This window comes from Silurus aristotelis, assembly GCF_946808225.1.
Source record: "Silurus aristotelis genome assembly, chromosome: 10".
Lineage (NCBI taxonomy): Eukaryota > Metazoa > Chordata > Actinopteri > Siluriformes > Siluridae > Silurus > Silurus aristotelis.
The window spans coordinates 18914441-18937238 of record NC_139583.1 but is presented as its reverse complement, the minus strand read 5'-3'; the positions used below and the strand labels follow the sequence as shown (position 1 = coordinate 18937238).

The window sequence follows — 22798 nt, the reverse complement described above, 5'->3', positions numbered from 1 at the left end:
CTTTAGTATTAAATTAATTCTTTACCATCCTAGATTTCTTTCTTTCATTCTCTCAGTAAGAGTGGCCATGTGGGTTTGTGGGTGATTTTAACATAAATACTTTCCAGACATATAATACTATAAATGCATAGTGCCGCACCCTTTGATTCCATCCATTTTAGCTTCATAAATTTAGCTTCCATTTAGAATGGACTTGAACCTTTTAAGAAAAGATTTTAAAGCAAAACCATATAGTTAAATACTACCTTAAAAAACATCATTTAGAAGCCTAAATCTCATTCCTTCAACACTATAAATAAAAGAGAATTTCAAATAATTTTCCTTGTAAAAGAATGTGTTTGTGTATGTGTGTGTGTGTGTGGTGTGTGTGTATATACACAATATTGCATATATGTGAGTGGTAACAGGCTTTTGAATGTTAAAGTCCAAAGACACACTTTATTAATTAAACATGTATTAATTGAAGCTTTTGGCATATACCTCCTTTATTTTAGGTCATTGCTTGGTAAGAATATAAAAGAGGTAGGAGGACATAATCATGTAAAATCGTAAAAGAAATAAGGCTAAAAGAGTATACAGTGGTGTGAAAAAGTGTTTGCCCACTTCCTGATTTCTTATTTTTTTGCATGTTTGTCACACTTTAATGTTTTAGATAATCAAACTAATTTAAATATTAGTAAAAGATAACACAAGTGAACACAACATGCAGTTTTTAAATGAAGGTTTTTATTATTGAGGGAAAATAAAAATCCAAAACTACATGGCCCCATGTGAAAAAGTGTTTGCCCCCCCTGTTAAAACTGTGGTTTATTACACCTGAGTTGAATTTCTCTTGCCACACCCAGGCCTGATTACTGCCACACCTGTTCACAATCAAGAAATCTCTTAAATAGGACCTGCCTGACAACGTGCAGTAGACCAAAAGATCCTCAAAAGCTAGACATCATGCCGAGGTACAAAGAAATTCAGAAACAAATGAGAGAGAAAGTAATTAAGATCTATCAGTGTGTAAAAGGTTATAAAGCCATTTCTAAAGCTTTGGGACTCCAGAGAACCACAGCGAGAGCCATTGTTCACAAATATTAAAAACATGGAACAGTGGAGAACCTTCCCAGGAGTGTCCGGCCGACCAAAATTACCCCAAGAGCACAGCAACGACTCATCCAAGAGGTCACAAAAGACCCCATAACAACATCCAAAGAACTGCAGGCCCAATTTGCCTCAATTAAGGTCAAGCGTTTCAGAAAAAGAACATCATACCAACAGTAAAATATGGTGGTGGTAGTGTGATGATCTGGGGCTGTTTTTTTGCTTCAGGACCTGGAAGACTTGCTGTGATAAATGGAACCATAAATTCTGCTGTTTACCAAAAAATCCTGAAGAAGAATGTCCGGCCATTTGTTTGTGACCTCAAGCTAAAGCAAACTTGGGTTCTGCAGCAGGACAATAATCCAAAACAGCTGTAACAGACTCATTGCAAGTTATCACAAATGCTTGATTGCAGTTGTTTCTGCTTAGGGCGGCCCAACCAGTTATTAGGTTTAGGGGCAAACACTTTTTCACACTTTTATTAGTTTTCCCTCAATAATAAAAACCCTAATTTAAAAACTGTATGTTGTGTTCACTTGTGTTATATTTGACTAATATTTAAATTAGTTTGATGATCTGAAACATTAAAATGTGACAAACATGCAAATAAATTAGAAATCAGGAAGGGGCAAACACTAAAAGATGTATGTAAATTGTATGTTGCATTGGGTTTTTTTTGCAAATAGGCATCAAAATATCTTATCATTTTCTACCTAATGTTAATTTTGTTCAATGGAAGCAAGCAAATTCAATTATATGTTTAACTTTTCATTTGACTTAATTTTGTACATACACTACCCAGGCATGACATAATGACATCATAACATTATGACCAGTGAGTGAATAACACTGATTATCTCTTCATCATGGCACCTGTTAGTGGGTGGGATATATTTGGCAGCAAGTGAACATTTTGTGTGGTCAGATCCAACAGACGAGCTATTGTAAGTCAAATTGCTGAAGCAGTTAATGCTGTTAATGCTCGACAGGTCAGGACTGTTTTGGCAGCAAAAGGGTACCAACACAATATTATTTAGGTGGTCATAATGTTATGCCTGTTCAGTGGCCATAAAGTTATGCCTGGTCAGTGTAAATGATTTTATAAGTAATTTTACTTAGTATGTATGGTTCATATACTTAAACAATAAACAATATTTGGGGAATACATTTTCAAATTGTATTTATTTTGGTCACATGAGGTTATTTGTTTTGTTTTTCTCGATGTCGTATACTTGTTCAGAAGAAGAGTTACTTTATTTTCCCGGAGTGTTTACTTAAGATTCAGAGAAAACTGTTACTTAGTAAACTCCAGTTTCCTCAATATGAACTAGCGTTTCTTCTGTACCAGATTTGTGTTAAATTATTTGCTTTTGGGTAAATTATTTAGCAATAGGCAGCTACAGCTCGTTAGCTACAGAGGGAGCTAGAGCAGACATAAGGGAAAGCTTTTTTATGGACACTTTCTTATATGAGTAGTTAGTGGAGTAGAGTCAAAAACTAGGTAGAAATTAGTGTGTTATATGATTACTGTGAATATATAATTATTTTGTTAGAATATATTGGGGCAGTTATAATAATAATAATAATAATAATAATAATAATAATAATAATAATAATAATAACTTTAACCACTCTTTAACTTGTCATATGTATATATTAACTAATTTAATGGTTAAGCTTTAGGTCATTCATGCCTTTTGCTTATCTGGGTGTTTGCATATAAGGGATTGTACTTGTATGTGGCTGAAACTTCAAATGAAATGTAGTAAATCTCAACTAGGGCTAAATCTGGCATTGGTTTCATATAGATTCAGGTGGGGCCCCCTATATAACCAATTGCCAGTGACTTAAACTTGAAGGAATCCAATGATATCAAAAGGTGGAGCAGAACAAACTATAGCAGTAGAAAGGTAAATAGAGTTGAAGATAAGAAGGAGTACACGCCTGAAAGCAAAATAAGCAGAATACTGTTATGACAGTTTTTTTTTTCTTTCACAGATCTCCCTTGTACAGATTGTGCGCAAGGGACACATACGCTATATGGAAAAAAGTATTGTGACACCTGACCATTTCAACAACAAGGAACGTAATGACATTGCATTTAAATACATAGACATTAATATGGAGTTGTTTCCAAATGTTGTAGCTATAACAGCTTTCAGTTTTCTGGAAAGGCTTTTTTTAATAGTTTGTGTAGGAATTTAATTCAATAATTCAGCATTTGTAAGGTCAACACTGTCGTTGGACTCAAAATCTCCCTTCCACTTCATCTCAATGGTTTTTCATGGGGTTGATTTCTAGGCTCTGTGCAGGCCAGTCAAGTTACTCGACATAAAACTCATCTAACCATGTCCTAATGGACCTTGTTTTGTATAGTAGGGCACAGTCATGCTGGAATATAAAAGGGCATTCACCATACTGTTCCCACTAAAATGAAAGCATAGCCAATCACATCTTGGTATGCTAAATCATTTTGATTCTCCTTCACTGGAAATAAGTGGCTTCACCCAATCCCTGAAAAACAGCCCATCCTCCACCAAACTTTACAGAGAGCACAATACATACTGGGAGGTAACTTTATACTGGCATCCACCAAACCCAAACTTGCTCATTTAGACTGCCATACAGAGAAGTTTTGTGACAGTTATTGTGCTAATATAAATGTCAATGAACGTTTTTTTGTTTTCAGTTATGTAATTAGCAGCTGTGTGACTTTTCATGATCTTCCACGGTATGGCTAAGTTGCTGCCTAAATTCCTAAATGCTTCCAAGTTCCAATAATACTGCTTATATTTGCACATTGATTGAACATTGAGCAAAGATGACATTTTTTTATGAAAATATTTATTGCAAATGAGGCATCCTACCATGCTTTAATTCACTGAGCACTTCAGAATTATTATTTTATTTTTTTGTAAATGCATATTACATGGCTAGATGTTTGGATTTTTATACTTGTGACAATGAGTCTGAGTGAAACACCAGAATGTAATAATTAAAAGGTTTTTTTCCATTACTTTTGTCCACATAATGTATATTATTATATTTAGTGTCAAAAGTGCCTGTCTAATATGTGGTGTTCTAGTTGTTCTTCTGTTCGAAAAAATGCATGAATGGTGTATTGAACACACACAAACACACACATACACACAGACATACACACAGACAGACACACAGACATACACACAGACATGAACAATTTGTTGGTAAGCTGCCACATATAGGAAAGAAGAATCCACATTTTTCTCTGAAATAACATGAAACTGACTAAAGTAATTATTTTGCTTATTCTATTTTTTTATATACAAATTTGACTTTCCTTTATATTGCATTGGTTTGTTTAGTTTAGATTTAACTGAATATTTAAAATAATAAACAAAATGGCCAAAAAAAAGATCTCCTGGCTCCTAAAAAAGAAATATAAACACATTAATTGTAGTGATGTTTCAGACTAATTGTTTAATTTAATTAGGTATGGTTTAATTTAATAGGTCTACAATCATTCAGTCATTCAAGGTCCATTGGATTTTAGCCAACCTATCTGAAGTTTTGAACAAATTATTGCCCAAAAACTGGCAAAACCTAAATAATTAGTGATCACACTACAGTACATTTTTCCGGGTTCAATTTTATGAGCTTGTTATAAGGCCATTGAACCCAGCCATTAGGGAGGCACAAGCCAGTGCACTCTTAGTGCCGGTCCCAAGCCCGGATAAATGGGGGATTGCGTTAGGAAGGGCATCCAGCGTAAAACATGTGCCAAATCGAATATGCAGGTCACGATTAAGAATTTCATACTGGATCGGTCGAGGCCCGGGTTACCAATGACCGCCACAGGTATCGTTGGCCAACAGGGTACTGGTGGAAATTGGGCTACTGTTGGCTAAAGGAGGAGAAGGAAGGTGGAAGACGTCTACAGAGGCAACAGGGTAAGGAGAAGTGTATGAGAGTAGAGGGTAAGGTTGGTACTTTAAATGTTGGTGGAGAAGAGTGACAGGAGTGATTCGTGATAGTAGGGTATCTGCAAGAATGAAAGGGAGAGTTTATAGGTCTGTGGTGAGACCTGCGATGTTGTATGGATTAGAGACAGTGGCATTGAGTAAAAGGCAGGAGGCGGAGCTGGAGGTAGCAGAGCTGAAGATGTTAAGGTTTTGGTTGGAAGTGACGAGGATGGACAAGATTAGAAATGAGTTTATTAGAGGGACAGCGCATGTTGGACGTTTTGGTGACAAGGAGAGTGAGGCGAGATTGAGATGGTTTGGACATGTGCAGAGGAGAGACATGAGTTATATTGGTAGGAGAATGCTGAGGATGGAGCCACCAGGAAGGAGGAAAAGAGGAAGACCAAAGAGGAGGTTCATGGATGTGGTGAGGGAAGACATGCAGGTAGTTGGTGTGAAAGAGGCAGATGTAAAGGACAGGGGGGTATGGAGACAGATGATCCGCTGTGGCGACTCCTTATGGAAGCAGCCGAAAGAAGAAGAAGAAGAAGAAGTTATAAGGCCATTGATGGGCTCCATCAGGTTTCAATAACCAAAAAATTTATATTTAAAAAAAAACTTTCTTAAAAGCAAAATAACTGAGGCACATGAGGGCTCAGGAGTGCATTGGTTTAATCTGACCAATGATTTTATGTTAAGGCCATTGAAAGCTTTGCAAATGCATTCAGGTCCCAACCAATTCTCTCACTAAAATTTTATTCTGGTAAAAAATTGTATATATGTATATATGTATAATAAAAAAAAGTCGATCTTAAAATTAATTATTGTAATGTGACTTTTTGTGTTGGGAAATAATTTTCTCAACACCAAAAAACTAAAATATCTCGCTTACATAAATATTAAACCCTTATGATGTGGATGCTGCCAGGTTACAAAGATTAAAGAAATTGCCTTAATGAGAACACGTACTTTACTAATGTAATCTATCTTTACATCATTAAAGTTATCGATCACATTTTCTAGATGAAAACCCAATTGTTAAAAGGTCAGGCTATGTATCTGAAGGAAAATGAAGACCAAAGAACACTCCACAGAAGTTAGAGATAGGGCAATAAAAATGCATAAATTAAATATAGGGAATATATTTATAAAGAATAAAATATATCTAAATGTTTGGATATCCCAGTGTGCAGCGTTGCAACAAAACTCAAAGCTCTAACAAGAAGGAAACTGGTAAGAGAAGCCACCGAGAGGCCAACAATCGCAGACACTACAGAGATCAGATCACTGCGTAATAAATGCACCAGTCAGCCATATTAACTGCACTGCATAAAAAAATTGCTCAAAAAGTGTCTTTAAAAGCATGTCTGGAGCTGGTCAGTAAGGCCAGCTGCAGTAAGAAGAAGGTTTTGTGGTCAGATGATAAAGATTTTTGACCACAACTTAAACTGGTGTTTGTTGCACAAACCTAACATTTCCCATATCGTAAAACACACCATCTTTATAGTGATTAATGGTGATGGCAGCCTCATGTTGAAGAGATTCTTCTTAGCTAATCTGGCAATTCCCACCTTCAATGTTTCTGGTGCACATTAATCATATTTTCCATACTAATATATAATATAAAAAAACAAATAAGAACATCACATTTTTGGGAGATGCAAAAAAATGTCAATGTGCTGTAAATTTTCACTGTGATTTTTTTTATTTATTATTAAATCATCAATAAATAATTGTGGTCACCTTTGGTTGAACTGAATGCGTTTTTAAACTTAGTATTGAACATATCCCACGTCCAGGAAAGCATTCTTAATTTGCTGACCAAGCTCTTTTTTTTTCTCTTTTTTCTCGATTTGGCACTGAGTAAATCTGTGCTCCCCACTTTTCCGATTAAACAATCTTCTTCAATCTGGAAAAGTTGAGCCTCTCATCTATAGAGGTGATGGAATCCTAATGTGGTAGTCAGGTGTAACTCATGGGCGGAGATTACGCCAATTGTTGAACAAGCGTGAACCTTATTTATAAAGGATTCGTAACTAACAAATCTAAAGTTTGCGTAGCCTTTATGAATCTAGAGGAGAGTTTTACACGCAGTATTACGCTGAATTCGCTTATATATCCAGACATTTCATGAATGAGGCCAAATAGGCTTTTGCTGTAGAAGTCTTTCTCCACGCCCTCAGTCACAGTTCACCAGTGCGTGTCAGAAAGTTCTGCTGGGTTCATCCTGAAAAGAAAAAAATCTGGAAGAGTTTTGATATCTGGCATGTACGTTTTATAACTCTTACTGTAGATACATGGATATGGCAGACCTTCGTAAGTTGTTTTCCGCCTGCGATGTTAACAAATCGGGAAGAATCGAGTACGAGGATTTCAGTGAGGTTTGCCGAGAGCTCAGTGTTCCTGACGGGGAGATAAGGACTTTATTCCGAAGGTTTGATGTGGATGGAGACGGCTGTATTAATTACACCGATTTCTGTTCGAGTTTCCACGAAGCGTCTGGAAGCATGAATCTGGCCGCGTTGGAACACATTGGAGAAAGTCGAGCGAGTGCTTGGGATGAGTTTGAAAATACTTTGGATGGAGATGTGGCCTACTATTTGGGCAGGTGAGTTTCCCTGAATTTGAGTTTGAGTTTCTTACAAATATTATATACGTTTTTATAACGTCAATGGTCTCGAGCTGCAGAAATTTTAAATTTATTTATATTATGTATAATATTTCAAAATTTTTTTTTACTTTCCTGTTATCAATAATGTTGGTGTGTTCAATTCGGTAAACTCACGCTTTTTAAGTGTTAAATAACATAAATCATAGTATTACACAACACTGATTTAATGCTTTGTTTGGTTTTAGTATGCATGTATATTTTATTACTATAATTTTTTTAAATACTTTTATTTATTTTTTTATATATTGTCAAACAACTCAATTGAATAATAATTAAAAAAAAAGGCAAATTGCTCCATAAAACATGGTATGAAATTAAATGGCAAAATACCTTCATAAAAAAGGCCAAAGTGCTACACAACGCACACACATTCTCAATCAGTGGAGTTTTGTTGTCTAAATGGTGGTATAAAAACACATTTTTTTGCTATGAAGGTTCTCAACATTTATACTCTACTTTGTGTCCGGAGATGTGAATCAGACTGAAACCAGTGCAGTAAATGTCTTTTTTTTTTTTTTTTTTTTTTTCTGTGTTTTTGAAATTAGTTTCAGTGCTTGACACAAAATAAAGCATTGCCTTTTCTACCAAAAAGTGTTTACGTTATGTCCTGTAGCCTCACCGTAAAATGTGTTTATAGGATGGTAATGACCTGTCTGGAAGGCCTGTGGGAAAAACTTTTGGAAATGCTTTTGATTCTATGATGGGACCTTCCTGGAAACTTATTTGGACTATTCACTATATGTAAAAATGCAGTCCTAGGGGACGATTTAGAAATATTTATAGAATATTAACCTGCTTTAAGAGTATTTATGGCATAAGAATATTCAATTTAATTCATTTTTATTTGTATAGCGATTTTAACAATGAACATTGTCTCAAAGCAGCTTTACACGGACAATGTGGTGATTGGAATAAGCACATAAGTGATGAGCTAGAAACTATTAATGTTTAAGGATGATATTTAAGGTTTTATTCCAGCCTGTGTTCCCGAAAACAATAAACCAGAGGAAACCCCCCCCCCCTTTTTTTATTGCCACTTTTTTATTACAAGATAACACAAAATAGGATGATCATCGCAAGTGGTTTTCTGTAATTGTCAAGAGGATAAAATATTCCAAGGGTGCTTTCTGTACAAGGAGGGGGTCCACCAGCTCCAGCAAACCAAATGAATGTGGTCAAGGAGTTCACAGTTAAGATTATTATCTCCTTAATACATTGGCTTTAATGAAATCAGACTATTTAAGTGCTTGTTAAACTGTTCATCTATTTACAACCCAATACTTTTTCTAAATATAAGAAAAGGCAGTATCAAATAAGAAAATATAATTCTTTGTTTTGGGGTGTGTGTGTGTGTGTGTGTGTGTGTGTGTTAATGACCTCTATAGGGTAGTCCCTCTCAGTAGATAACCGAGCCTGTTGTAGAAGTTGGTCTTTATTATTTTTATTTCAGCAAAACACTACTTGCAGTTGTCACTGTTGATGTATGTGTATGAGAAGCTTTTTCAGGATGGGAAAATCTGTGTAAATGTCACTGACTTTAAGGGCTATAAGTATATCTTACACATGTTATTCTGGTTTAGAATTGAAAACCCTGTTGGCTTTCATTCTTGTTTGCAGCTCTATCATAGCCTTAACCGTTGCTATTTAAAGTGCTTTTCACTTTGAATCTGTTGTTTTTATGGACTGCTGTTACAAGTCTTTAAAAATAGTGTTTCTTAATGTTTATTTTATAGATGTAACAAGCAGTAAAGTATACATGTAAAGTGTTCTATCTAGGAGAATCATACATTTCTAATCTTTATCTTATTATAAAGTAAATTACTTTCCTGACATTTTCCCCACATTTTTCTGTTTTTATGTACTATTCCTCTCTTTAAAAAAGAGATTCTGCAAATAAAACAAAACATTTTCACAGAATATTGTACCAAGGTGACTTCAGCTCCATTGTTTCTGCCAGGCGCTCTGATATTTCCATCAAAGTTGGAATAAATAGTGAAAACTATTTTACAAAAGAGTAACTTTGTCTGAACTCATGCAGGTATGTGGTGTGTATATATAAATATTTAGATGGGAAAACGAGTTTTTAAGTAAATGAAAATGCAGCAGAAGGAAAAATTATTGATGCAAAAAAAAAAAATGAAAATGGTCAAAAGGTAAACTACATCACAGAAGTTTATACTGATGGGAGCAATTTTCTGATGAAGCCAATGCAGCCATTCAACTTCCATAAATAGATACCAGTTTAAGAACAACAAACCAAGGTCAATTCACATCATAAAAGTTAAAAAGCAAGTAGGGGCTGCTTAGCCCAATTGGAATGCACCATTCCAATAGCATGAGGAAGAATTATTTTCCCCAAGGGTAAAGATTCAGCAGAAATTGTTTTGAAAAATAGATTGGGGGAAAACATGAAATTCCATTGCCAAATTACAATTTTCTTCCTCTATTTTAAATTCACTTACCTGTATCAGATGAGAATTCCAAAGACATTAACCAGATCACACCAGAAGGCCAATCAGTGGTTTAAGAAGCAACGTAAAAAAGACCTTTTAATAAAAATCTGCAAACCTAACTAGTCCTAGAACTTGTATGGCACATAGAATTATCAATGAAGCAAAGAAACAATCCTGAAGATGATTTTGTATTTAGCCTAATATGCTACACTTCTATGAATAGGCTCTAGAACATGGTTTGCAGGATGAAGAGCATGGGAAGTGGATCCTATGCACGTACAACATATCAGGAAAAATAAAGGCGCTATTCAGACCAAGAAAATGCATAAGAAACGCAATAGCAGAAGCCTTTGAAATGGACTCGTCAGAAGGAAACTACCACCCTGAATTCTGATCAATACGAGAACAGGAAAGTGTACCACTAATGTCTGCTCTAATAACAAGGATTTAAGCCTTCAAGATGGATCATTAAAAGCTATAAAATGTTCATTATATTGCCTTTGGCTCATATAAAAATCATCAATTCCTAAAGAAATCATCTTGGGTATTTTTAACTTTTGGACTTCTGGAAAATGAACATTATCATTCAGTAATTCTCATGATATCATTTGATTAGGTTAGAATCATATGTCTGTCTCTCTTTTTTTTTTTTTTTTTAAATAGGATAAAGCTTTTGTTACAAATTGAAGGTATAGTATCTAGGAATATCCTTGATCAAATCTGCTTTAGAGGATGATAACCCATTTTTATTTCCAAATTCTTGGCAAGTAGCTATTTCAGTACAATTGGAAGGCAACTACTGTTTATTTACAGGATAAACCGGTGGTCAGCTGAAAATGGTTTCAGATTTTCTAAAACAAACTTTTTATTAATGAAACCCCCCTAAAAGTCAATAAGGAACCCATGTTCTTAGGCCTTCAATTTGATGATTAAATTTTTTTTTCCCATACTGGACAAAACGAAATGGGGAGCATTTTGAATTATTGTTTAGCCAACAAACCATAAAGTATACCCAGATGCTTGACGCAGGGATTAGAGCTCACATTGGGAACTTTCAGAACTTTACCAATGTAGAGTTTATATATCAAGCCAATGAACTATCACTTCAAAATGGACCACAAACAAAACAAAACCCCAGCTTACTTTAGTCTTCTATCCCCAAAACTCATTTGTATGAGAGTAAACCTAAAAGCATCAGACCTTTCAGCATTTGCATTAAACCACATTTCTGCTGGCTTCTGGATCATATTGGAGTATATGCTGATGGTTCTGCAAAGGTGGCAATAAACCTGGAGGTAGAAAAAATGTCATTTCTCTCTTACCCTCTTTTCTGTAACACTGTTTTATCTGTGTCTGTTGTTGAACGTTGAACGCTGGTGGTGGTCAAATCAAATGTAATTAATTGTGTGAAGTTTATCTTCACTGTGCCCCTTTGGTCACTGAAGAGTCTGTCTAAATTCTCTGTAGATTATAACTCACTCTTTCATTAGTATTTTTGTGCCCATTTTATGATTCACGTTTTTGAGTATCTTTCCTATTGGCTGGGTTTTTATTGCATGTTAGATCCATATAAGTACTGAAGCTCTGTGGCCTTAGTTTCTTCCTACTGAGCTTTATTTGACTGACTCGCCCTTTTAGTCAAGAAATGTTAGTCACTTTAAAAGTTCAAGTCTTGGGTCTTTCAAGCATTTGAGCTGGAGCTTACTTTAGATCTGCAGTGATTCCTGCTTGAACCACTTCTATTTCCCATTGTCAATCATACCATGGTCTAATGCCAGAGTATTAACTCTTGAGTCAACTTGCTCTTAAATCCATCCATAAGATGCATCTTAAAATCTACAGTTCTCTTAGCTTTCAATGTGACATGCTAAGTAAGGGTCCTCACTTTTTTTTTTCTTTTTTTTTTTAAAACCCTAAATATTGAGGAGGAAAAAATACAGTAGTCCATATATACTGTGAATTTTGCAATTGCATTTCCAGGTCTGCATTAAGGGACGTTTATTTTTCTTTTGTTTGTTGCTAGGTTATGGGATCCGTTGAGTGAGTTTTATGAGCAGATCCATGAAACCTCTGACAAGCTTCTGCTGCAGCAGTATGAGGATCTGATTAAAGTTCTAGTGACAGAGAGCAAAGAACATCGGGTGGAGACTGATCAGTTGGAGTCTAGTCTGAGAAGGTGAGTGGTGCAATTGGTCTTTGCATTCTCCAATAAGGGTACGTCGACAAGAAATGTAGAATAATGTTGATCTCGTTCTGCATTTGCACAGAACAAAAAAAAAATCATGAGACAGGGGGAAAAAGTTACTTGAAAGACAACCTCTGCAATTAGCTATTAATGTTTTTTGTCGTGTGGGTGTTTTCATATCTTAAAAATAATAAATTATTATTTTTTTTTATAATGAACTCCATATTGAACAAATTTTCTAGGCGAAAATAATAATAATTATGATGAGTTTGTGTGTGCATTTGTGTGGATGTGTGTTTGTGTATGTCTGTGTATGTGAGTCATGTTAATTCATTTGTTATTTTATAGTCAGTGCAGGGCTCCAGACAAAAAATAAATAAAAGAAAATCAATTAAGGCGCCATTGGCTGCTATAAGAAAAACAACAGGCGCTAAATTAAGTGCCACCCAAGAATGAACTTTGAAAAATTTGAAACACTTACTTCCAGTCATCCTGTCTGCCTGTCACACCAATTTCTGTGCAACGATTTTTGTGATTGTGATAACGAGCATTTTTATGCTTTTGACTATCGCAGTGTTTTCTTACTGTTTTTTTTTTTTTTTTTTTTTTTTTTAAATTGTTTCCCTGCAAATTTTCTCTGCCTGCTTTAGAGCAAAAGTTGCAAAACATCTCAAGATTATACCTCATCCATGAAAACTCCTATATCTACAAAGTTTTTTAAATGTCTTCTGGCACTTTTATTTATGTTTTCACTGACTGACATAGAAAGATGGGGTGTCTGTCATTCTCCCTCTCATTCCAGTCATGCCATATCTCCAAAGTTTGCTTCTACTATAGCAACCTTGTGACTTTTAATCAGTTATGATAGAAATACAGTAATAAAGTGCTTAAGAATATTGTATGTATACTGGAGCGGCGTTAAAGGTTGCTTTATAACCAGCTATTATGTCTACTCTTTTCTAATAACAGGACAGAGGAGATGGTGAGCACTCAATTATCAGAGATCGAGGAGGATTTACAGCAGCAGCTAAATTACAAAGAGTTGACTGTCCGAGAGGAGGTGATTTAAAGTGGAGTTTTATATGCCTTTGTTAATTATTTCTTTATTTACACTGACATAAAGAAAAAAAAAAACTTAAAAAATAAAGATAATTGGGTGCATCCAAAGTTTGCAGATTTTGGTGTGTGTGTGTGTGTGTGTGTGTGTGTGTGTGTGTGTGTGTGTGTGTGTGTGTGTGTGTGTGTGTGTGTGTGTGTGTGTGTGTGTGTGTGTGTGTGTGTGTGTGTGTGTGTGTGTGTGTGTGTGTGTGTGTGTGTGTGTGTGTGTGTGTGTGTGTGTGTAATATATTATATATATATATATATATATATATATATAGTGTGTGTGTGATAATATAACATAATGGTGGCTAAAAGGGATGAAATAGGATGCAATAGCAATCACCTATAAGGTAACATTGCAAGGCTTCCAATGGAAGAATTGATTCGCAACTTGTTTTTCCTACAATGTTTCTGTACAGTCTGCACTATTTCTGTTTATAGTTTTACAGTATATCACAAAAATAATTTAAGTACATCTTAAGGAACAGTAGTATAGAAATGATCCATGGGCATAGTTTAGAATAGTCAGTGTGCAGTTTGTATAGCAGTACAGATTTACTGTCCTCTGAAAATAACTAACATACAGTTATTATTAGGTAAATAGCCTGCAACAAAAGTGAGTACACCCTAAATGATAACAGCTGTATGTCGTGTAACCATGCAAAGCCACATGTCCTATCAATCATGTTTGTTTTCATTTGCTTCACAAGATCATACAAATGTGTGTATCCTGTAATAGAGCAGTTAACAGTTGCTTTGTGTACAATTCTCTCATACTGACCACTGGATGTTCAACATGGCACCTCGTGGCAAAGAACTCTGAGGATTTAGAGATTTGAGAATTAGAATTGTTGATCTCCACAAAGATGCTCTTGGACAGGTTGTCTTTAGCAAAATTTATGAGTCACTGGAACCATGTCCTGTGGAATGATGAGACAAAGATAAATTGTTTAGCTCAGATGGGGCTGTATGAGTGCTGCTGGTACTAGGGAGCTGCAGTTCATTGAGGGGAAACATGGATTCCAGTATGCACTGTGACCTTCTGAAGAAGAACTTGATGCCCTCCCTTCCAACATAATAGCAACTGCCTTGCTGAGAAAGGTGAAGGTGATTAAGTGGTCAATTATGTCTCCAGACCTCCAACCCTATTGGATACCTGTGGGGCATCCTCAAGTGAAAGATGGAGAAGTGTGCAATGTGTCTAACATCCAGCAGCTCCATGATGTCATTATGGAGGAGTGGAAGAGGATCCCAACAACAACCTGTGCAGCTCTGGTGAATTCCATGCCCAGGAGGATTAAGGCAGTGCTGGATAACAATGGTGCTCACGCAGAATATTGACACTTTGGACACAGTTTTGACATGTTCACTCAGCGTGTACTCACTTTTGTTTCCAGTTATTTTGACAATGTATGTTAATTTATTTTCAGGGCAGTAAATCTGTACTGCTATACAAGCTGCACATTAAATGTGGTGTACTCACTTTTGTGATTACTGTTTGTGTATTCTGTATATATGTATTTTGGTTTAAGAGAGAAATGTCTGAACAGATGACCTAAATAATTTCATTTAATGAATCCATCCAGGAGCAAAAGAAAACGGAAGGGGCCATTGCAATGCTCCAGCTAAAGCATGAAACTGAATTGCTAGACTTACAATCAGCAATAGAGAAGCTTGCACAGGTAAGAATAATTAAATGCTCAGTTGTTTGCCAGAAAATGCTTTGCTCTGTTTAAATGACATCTGTTTGAACTGGTGCTGAAACTAACAATTATTTTGATAATCGAATAAATGGAAGATTTTCTCTCTCTCTCTCGAATTTGTAATGAGATGTTTTGCTTATTTTACCTACATGAAACCCTAATTCAGGGTATTTATGTATAAAAGTGTACTTAAAAAAAAAAAAAAAATGCAAAAGCCACATTGAGTTTAACTATCTTTAATTTTGCTTTGATCTCTAATGAAGCTTATAGTGGCTGCTTGTTGAGTAAATAGGGGATTTCTCCTTTCAACATATTCACTAGTTTCTTTCTGTAAAAAAATTAAACAAAAACCGATTTGAGTATGCAAGGTGAACCAATTTGCTATAAATCAACGTTTGTATTGTTTTAAATGAGATGGCAAGTTGACAACCATGCTAATTTGCTGCTTTTAGATTTAGTGTTTGTTTTAATTAAATCCAACAATATCATAAACGAGCTGACTGCACAACCTGATGCTCGCGAATCAGGACTGAACAGATCCAGATTACAAACAGTTTACACAATAGCTCTTCATTACACTAACATTTTTACAAGTTGAGGATTATACAGTATTTGCTTACCAAGTGATGTTTTACCTTCATCCGTGACTTGGGAGGCATCTCTATTTCGCAAGCGGCTGTGTTCTATTATCGTCACGCTAACCTGTAACTTGAGTAGCCCAACTGATTGATAGGGATTAATAATAATATTTGAAAAAATTATAAATAAATCAAGTAAATTGCCCTTCACTATTATTGGTGCCTTTGGGAAATCTAACCGTGGCCTTTTGTAAAAAAAAATAACAATATATATTACAATAATAATTTTTGCCAAAATGCATACAGCCACTACCTCAGAACAGCAATTGTGGCTGCTTTTCAGGTTGGAAAGGGTTATAAGGCCATCTCCAAACAACTTAAAATTTGCTATTTTACAATTGGAGAACCATTAAGACATTTGCTAATCTTTCCAGGATTGGACAGCCCAGCAAATTCAGTTCAAAGTTAGACTATTAAACAATCAAAGATGAAGAAAAACCCAAGAACTATATCGTGCACATTACAAAAGTATCCAGATCTGAATTCATAGCTGTTTTCTTGCAATGTACTTAGGTCTAGTAGATAAAGGTCTGTGCATTTAGTTTCCCAGTTCCCAAATACAAGTAGTGATCTCTGGGTCTCCATTATTTTTTACAATTAGTTTTACAAGAGATTTTAGTTGTAGGCCTGTTCAAGGTCAAAATTATTGTATCTTTTCTTTAATTTAAAAATATTCCTCATAATAATGGTAAACAAATGCTAGATACAATCGTCCCTCAATTCATCACAGTTCGAATCTCTGTCACCATTTTCAGTTTGGCACATAACTACCTTTTCACGAGTGGTCCATATCTCAGTTTATAAGAAATTAGTAGCATTACAAAAAACTTTAGGTTTCAGCTTATTTTTATATAATTTTAAGTAATTATTATTGATTGTAGTATCCTCTGACATTTAAAAAAGGGCAGAGTTGACTCTGTCACCAGATTTAGCCAATAAAAATTAAAATAGAATATAAAGAACTCAGCCCCCTTTTTGGACGTCATAGGACACTTCAACCAATAAACAAGCAGAAAAACGACGCATAGGCTACGCTACTGTACTGTACTATGCTACAGTACTCACTATAAATGTGATATTTCTATGAATTTACACATCTTGCTATATTTTGCTAATGTTTTCTGTGGGTGTTTTAAAAGTGTAAGAGGATGGTGTATGGCTTAAACAATAAAAAAAAAAATATTAATAATAATTTTGTGGTGGCGTCCATTTATCGCGGAAATCTGTTTCTCACGGTCGGTTTTGGCACGTAACTACCGCGCTTAACGGAGGACGACTGTATTTACTTTTCAAATGTTAGCTGATTGTAAATGTAATGTTAGCCTCACATCTGGATGTACACTGCACATAGAAATATACTGTATTTAAAATAACTTTCTTAATTCAAAGGCAAATATGTGACACATTCGCAGCAAAGGGGAAGTAATAGGGATAAAGTTTCTCAGCCTATTAATAGTCAAACGTTCTGTCCAAGTAACAGAATGTTACTTGTTTGAATATCTTTACGCAGTTTGTGACGCCCATTTGAAAGTAAAGCTCAAACTCGTAGCTGTAGTCTTGCCAGTTGTGGCAAACGGTAATAATGGTGAAATAAAATATTGTGGTGTGATTCATATTCAGTTAAGTCTAACTATGGATTTGGTAAACATGAGAAGATTTTGCTTTTGTTTTCACTGTTTTAAGAGGAACAGTTTATTAATTGCATTTCATGTTTTTGTTTATTTTTATTTTGCACAGTTCTGTTTTGAGCTTTTCAATTTTTTTTTTATTACCAGGAGGAGGCAGAGTTGACCAACCCCAAAGAAGAGGTCATCAAATTAAGAACGAAAATCCAAGAGGTTACTCAGGTATGAGGAAGTTGGAAATGTATGTAATGTTTGGGAAATGATTTATACATTCAGCATGTTAGAGTAATACTAGATAAATACTTGTACATACTAGGTGGGCTTTAAATTGAACGATTGTAGATGCACCAATCAGTAAATTATTCGTGTTTTATTCAAACGTGTGTGTCTGTGTTTCTCCGAATGGTCATTGTAAAATCATTCATGTTACTTGGAATACTAGCAGTGTTTAAACTTTATGCTATATTCTGAGAATTATTATTTTTTTCGGTGAATGAGCTAGCGAATAATTTTTTTGCTTACCAGGGGTATGTTTATATTATAGAGGCAATTTTCCAACTCACTGTCTTAAATTTCTACATTCTTACTGGTCATTCTCATTCTAGGAAAACGAGGACTTCAGAAAATCTCTTTTGAAAGCCCAAATGAACGTCTCTGTCCTGCAGGTAGAGTTGGACAAACTTAAAAATGCGTATGCTGATGAAAAACTTCAGCATGAAAGGTAAGATTTTAAGACTAATTAAGCCTAAACTATGGTTTTAACAAACACACTGTTAGTCACATTAGAAATGTGTGGGTTTAAGCAAAAGATGTGGGTTTTTTTTTTTTAATTGTTTAATACATCTAGTGTGTAAATATCCGCAATGATGGCCAGAATCCTGACTGCTCCTTTTATTTTAATCTTTTGATGCCCTGTTTGTTTAAAAAATTAGGCAACTTCGATTTGCGTTTCACTGCCTCACCATTTGTGCAGAATTGAATTTTAATCATTTCAGTTCATTGCTCCGTTTCTTAAATTCATAGTGCCAGTACATAAGCAAAAGTGGGAATTGATTGTCACCCTTTTCCCTGTCAGTCAACTTATTAGCATTCACTTTGTCTATCTGAGAGAATTTCAGTAAAATTCAGTGTTTCACTCAGTTATGACCTTATTTTAGATTCTGTGAATACATCCAAGTATTTCATGTTTTAGTTTTTCATTGATAAATAAGTGGTTTATTTGATTTATTTTATCTTGTGCAGAACTTCTCCATTTTCTCCTTACAGTGAAAGTAATGAACTGAAAAAGATGGTGATCCAGTACCAGTCTTACGCTGAACATTTTGAACTCCTCCAGTGAGAAATATGATTTTGTTCTATAATTTGCAGATAAATGTGTCATGATTTGTTCTTGAAATACTTCTGTTTATAATCTTATTGCCAATGCCTCTTCTATCAGGGAAATGAACAAAAACTTGTTTGATAGCAATGATGGGTTACGATCTGCTCTTGCCAAGGACAGTCTTTCTTCCAAAGAGCAGGTAGGTGTGACTATGCAGCTTTCTTTTTAGTTTTTTAGATTGTTAAAATGCTACTTTACGGTGCATATGAGCCAAAACATTTGGGAGATGATTGATTCTGATCATATACATAATTTGGCCAAAAGTATGTTGACACCTGACCAATATAATTTTTTTATTATAATTATTATTTAAATATCATATTTAATTTATAATAGATTGGTCAAGTGTCATTATTTGAAGTAATGGAGAGTGTTAGAGAAGTGAAGAAAAGAGTGCAGGCAGGGTGGAGTGGGTGGAGAAGAGTGGTAAGAGTGATTTGTGTTCGAATATCTGTGGGAGTGAAAGGGAAAGTTTATAGGACTGTGGTGAGATCCGCGATGTTGTATGGTTTAGAGCAGGGGTCACCAACATGGTACACCAACACCAGGTAGCCCGCAAGGACCACATGAGTAGCCCGCAGGCTTTTTCTAAAAATAGATGTTTTCTACTTTGTTGTATGATTTAGAGACAGTGGCATTGAGTAAAAGACAGGAGGTGGAGCTGGAGGTAGCAGAGCTGAAGATGTTGAGGTTTTCTTTGGGAGTGACGAGTGTGGACAGGATTAGAAACTAGTTTATTAGAGGGACAGCGCATGTAGGACGTTTTGGAGACAAAATGAGGGAGGCCCGATTGAGATGGTTTGGACATGTGCAGAAAAGGTATATAAAAAAAAAAAAAAGGGGGGATGGGGTATATCAGTAGGAGAATGTTGAGGATGGAGCCACCAGGAAAGAGGAAGAGGAAGACCAAGGCGGAGGTTTATGGATATGGTATGGGAAGACATGCATGTAGTTGGGTTGAAAGAGGCAGATGTAGAGGAGAGTAGTATGGCGGCGGATGATCTGCTGTGGTGACCCCTAATGGTAGCAGCCGAAAGAAGAGATTTCACATTTAAGTAAAGCTGAAGGACAAATCACAAAGGATATAGCATTAAATAAAATACTTAAAAAGAACAGGAGCATTTTAAATATACAGTAAATATCTAATTTTTAAAAGGAAAAGAGTGAAGGACGGGGGAGAAGAGGTGAATCCTTACAAGCTAGATTTCAATCCGAGTCTTAGCATCAGTTCAAGCTTAACACTAATGTTTATTTAGATGGGCTGCTTCACCTAAGTTTCTGTAGATACGGGCATCTCTGAAATGTTACAAATGCAATAATTAACTCTCCAAAATAGAAAGGTGTACAGTAAAATATTTAGGAACATGCATAGCAAACTGAATGAAGAACCTATGAAGCAACCTATGGCAAATAAGAGAATTACAGTATTCTAATCTAGTTCTGACAATAGCATACACAAGTGTCCTAGTGTCTACAGGGGACTAAATGTCTTGGATCATATTCACAATATCTCAAAGGTCCATGTTTTGCCTGTAGCATTAATACAATTCTTGAAACTGCGTTCATTTATTGAGAATGACACTCTTTCAGCTTTCCTCAAAAAGCAAAATGCCACCCAGGAGATTGAAGCCACTGTGGCAGAGTACAATAAATCAGAGCAGGTATTTTCTTTTATATTTATATATTTATATTGCATTTCAGAATACATTTTCCGTAAGAGTGCCAAAACTGTCATTGTATTCTACTAATCAAGCTTTGCTAACGAGGAGGACGGCATGCCATCCAAGGAGAAACTCTCACTTGTGGAGCATTGGGCAGAGAAGTATCTAGACAGCGGCATTTCCTTACAGACAGACACAGACAGGATGTCGGGCTGCAATTATGATAGTGATGAGAGCAACGATTCTGATGATACTACTCATCACAGCTCTTCAATTATTCCATCTGAAATCGAGGTAAACCCATCTTTCAGGTATTCAGAAGCATGTTGAGCTTTTAAAGAGTGATTGATATAATGTCCTCATTTAATTTCAGATGTCAGATTTTAAGTCTGAGATGAATTTGTCCGTGACGTCCAGCAGAGTCAGCTTGTTAACCTCATCCCTGAGACGTCGACTGTCAGCTTTTCCTACAAAGGTATTTTGAGCACCCTTGGATTTTGGAGTAAATTACAATAGCATGTTTGTCACACTTGAATGTTTCAGATCATCAAACTAATTTAAATATTAGTAAAAGAGAATACAAGTGAACACAACATGCAGTTTTTATTATTGAGGGAAAACAAAATCCAAAACTACATGTCCCTGTGTTAGTGTTTGCCCCCCTGTTAAAATTGTCATCACACCTGAGTTCGATCTGAGTTCAATTAAAGTGCAAAAAAAAAAAGAAATCCGCTTTTTCACACCACTGTATATGCAATTTCTTATGAAATTTCAAATAGAATTTGGATCTTTTCTTAATATGTACAGTTATCTCATAAAATTCTATGACTTGCAGCAAACTGAAGTGGAAGCGTTTGATTCTGGTGAATCTGTTCCAATGTACCGCTTGGTGCTGGCAGGGGATGCAGGGTCTGGAAAATCCAGCTTCTTGCTGCGTCTCAGTCTAAACGAGTTCAGAGGAGACATGCAGACCACACTGGGTAAGAGCGTACCCAAGCAAGCTTTATTTCAGTATGCAATTATAATTTTTTTTTCAATAATCTACATTTATAATGCAATATTAAATAAGAACAAGGCTAATTCTTCTTGATGTAGGCGTTGACTTTCAAATGAAGAAAATGCTTGTGGATGGAGAAAAGACAAACCTTCAGATATGGGACACTGCTGGGCAGGAAAGGTAATGTACAGAATAGGGGATAGCAGCTGCAGCATTTGTAAGTGAACATTCGCTATACATTTTTGAACATCATACTTCATTTCTTGCAAGGATGAGGACAATACACCTTTGTCAGTACCATAAAGCACAAACCAAAAAAATAAATAACCTGAACAAACATCACATGGTCTCATCACAAGTTTATTTTACTTCACATCAACAAATAATGTGACTTTTCTTCTTTTATTAAGTTTTGTTGATACATTTTATTAAAAGTGGTGAATCTTACATTAATTCAGCTTGGCCTGATTTTTATTTATTTATTTATTTTTATTACAATACCTGCAGTTTTTAAAAGAATTTGGAGACCATTTTTTATCCACTGTTTAAATGTAGATTTTTCCATTTCCTATTTGAGCAGGTTTCGCAGTATTGCCAGATCGTACTTCCGCAAAGCTAATGGGGTACTACTTCTTTATGACGTTACTTCAGAGAGCAGCTTCTTGAATGTTCGCGAGTGGATTGAGCAGATTCAGGTACTCCCTCTGACTTTGAATCTAGTGAAACCGTTATTTCATTTCCCTGTTAATTCCTTGTTTTTGTTCTGATGTTGTGGTGAATATCTCAGGAATCCACAAATGGCAGCATCCCCTTGTGTCTAATTGGAAATAAAGTGGACTTGAGAGTGACTAGGGAAGTGAAGAACTGTGTGAGTCCCATCCATGGCGAAAAGCTTGCTAGGGTGAGATTTCTTTTTTCTGTACTAAAAGATGGTTCTTGTTTTATTTTTATTATTTTTTATTTATTGTAATAACCAATTTGTGTGACATCAGACTTACAACGCCTTGTTCTGTGAGACGAGTGCCAAAGAGGGCACCAATGTAGTGGAGGCGGTTCTGCATTTAGCAAGGTAAGCAGATGTTTCAAGGGACCCGTTTAAGACTATTTAAGGCTTTATACAAATTTTTTAATATTTTATAATAAATGGAAGGAAATAAGGTGCAGTTTGCTTTTAAATAATTAAGTAAAAAACTGAAATTTTAAACTTTTTTTTTTTTTTTCCTCCTCCAGAGAGATAAAAAAACATACCAAACTGAGGAGGGAGTCAGTGTCACAAGTTGAGTTGACCCTAAACAGTGGGAAAAAGGCACTGAGTAACTGCTGTGGACTTTAACCATGACTGCTCATCACACA

The 22798-nt window shown here is 35.5% G+C and overlaps 1 protein-coding gene across 1 annotated transcript; it reads left to right on the top strand.

The window, feature by feature from the left end:
• The first annotated feature begins 7047 nt into the window (after positions 1-7047).
• rasef2 (RAS and EF-hand domain containing 2) lies at positions 7048-22798 on the top strand. The gene is made up of 17 exons (XM_083552671.1): positions 7048-7638; positions 12178-12330; positions 13309-13399; positions 15027-15122; positions 17557-17628; positions 18012-18127; positions 18673-18741; positions 18845-18926; positions 20378-20448; positions 20541-20742; positions 20822-20923; positions 21284-21428; positions 21544-21625; positions 22026-22140; positions 22233-22346; positions 22438-22514; positions 22676-22798. The coding sequence occupies exons 1-17, from the start codon at positions 7328-7330 to the stop codon at positions 22776-22778; spliced, it is 2001 nt and encodes a 666-aa protein (XP_083408797.1). The 5' UTR covers positions 7048-7327; the 3' UTR covers positions 22779-22798.

Coding starts and splice junctions, on each gene's coding strand:
- rasef2 (XM_083552671.1), top strand. CDS start 7,328: ATGGATATGGCAGACCTTCGTAAGTTGTTTTCCGCCTGCGATGTTAAC. Junction 20,743..20,821: donor TTATTCCATCTGAAATCGAG/GTAAACCCATCT, acceptor ATTTAATTTCAG/ATGTCAGATTTTAAGTCTGA. Junction 20,924..21,283: donor TGTCAGCTTTTCCTACAAAG/GTATTTTGAGCA, acceptor TATGACTTGCAG/CAAACTGAAGTGGAAGCGTT.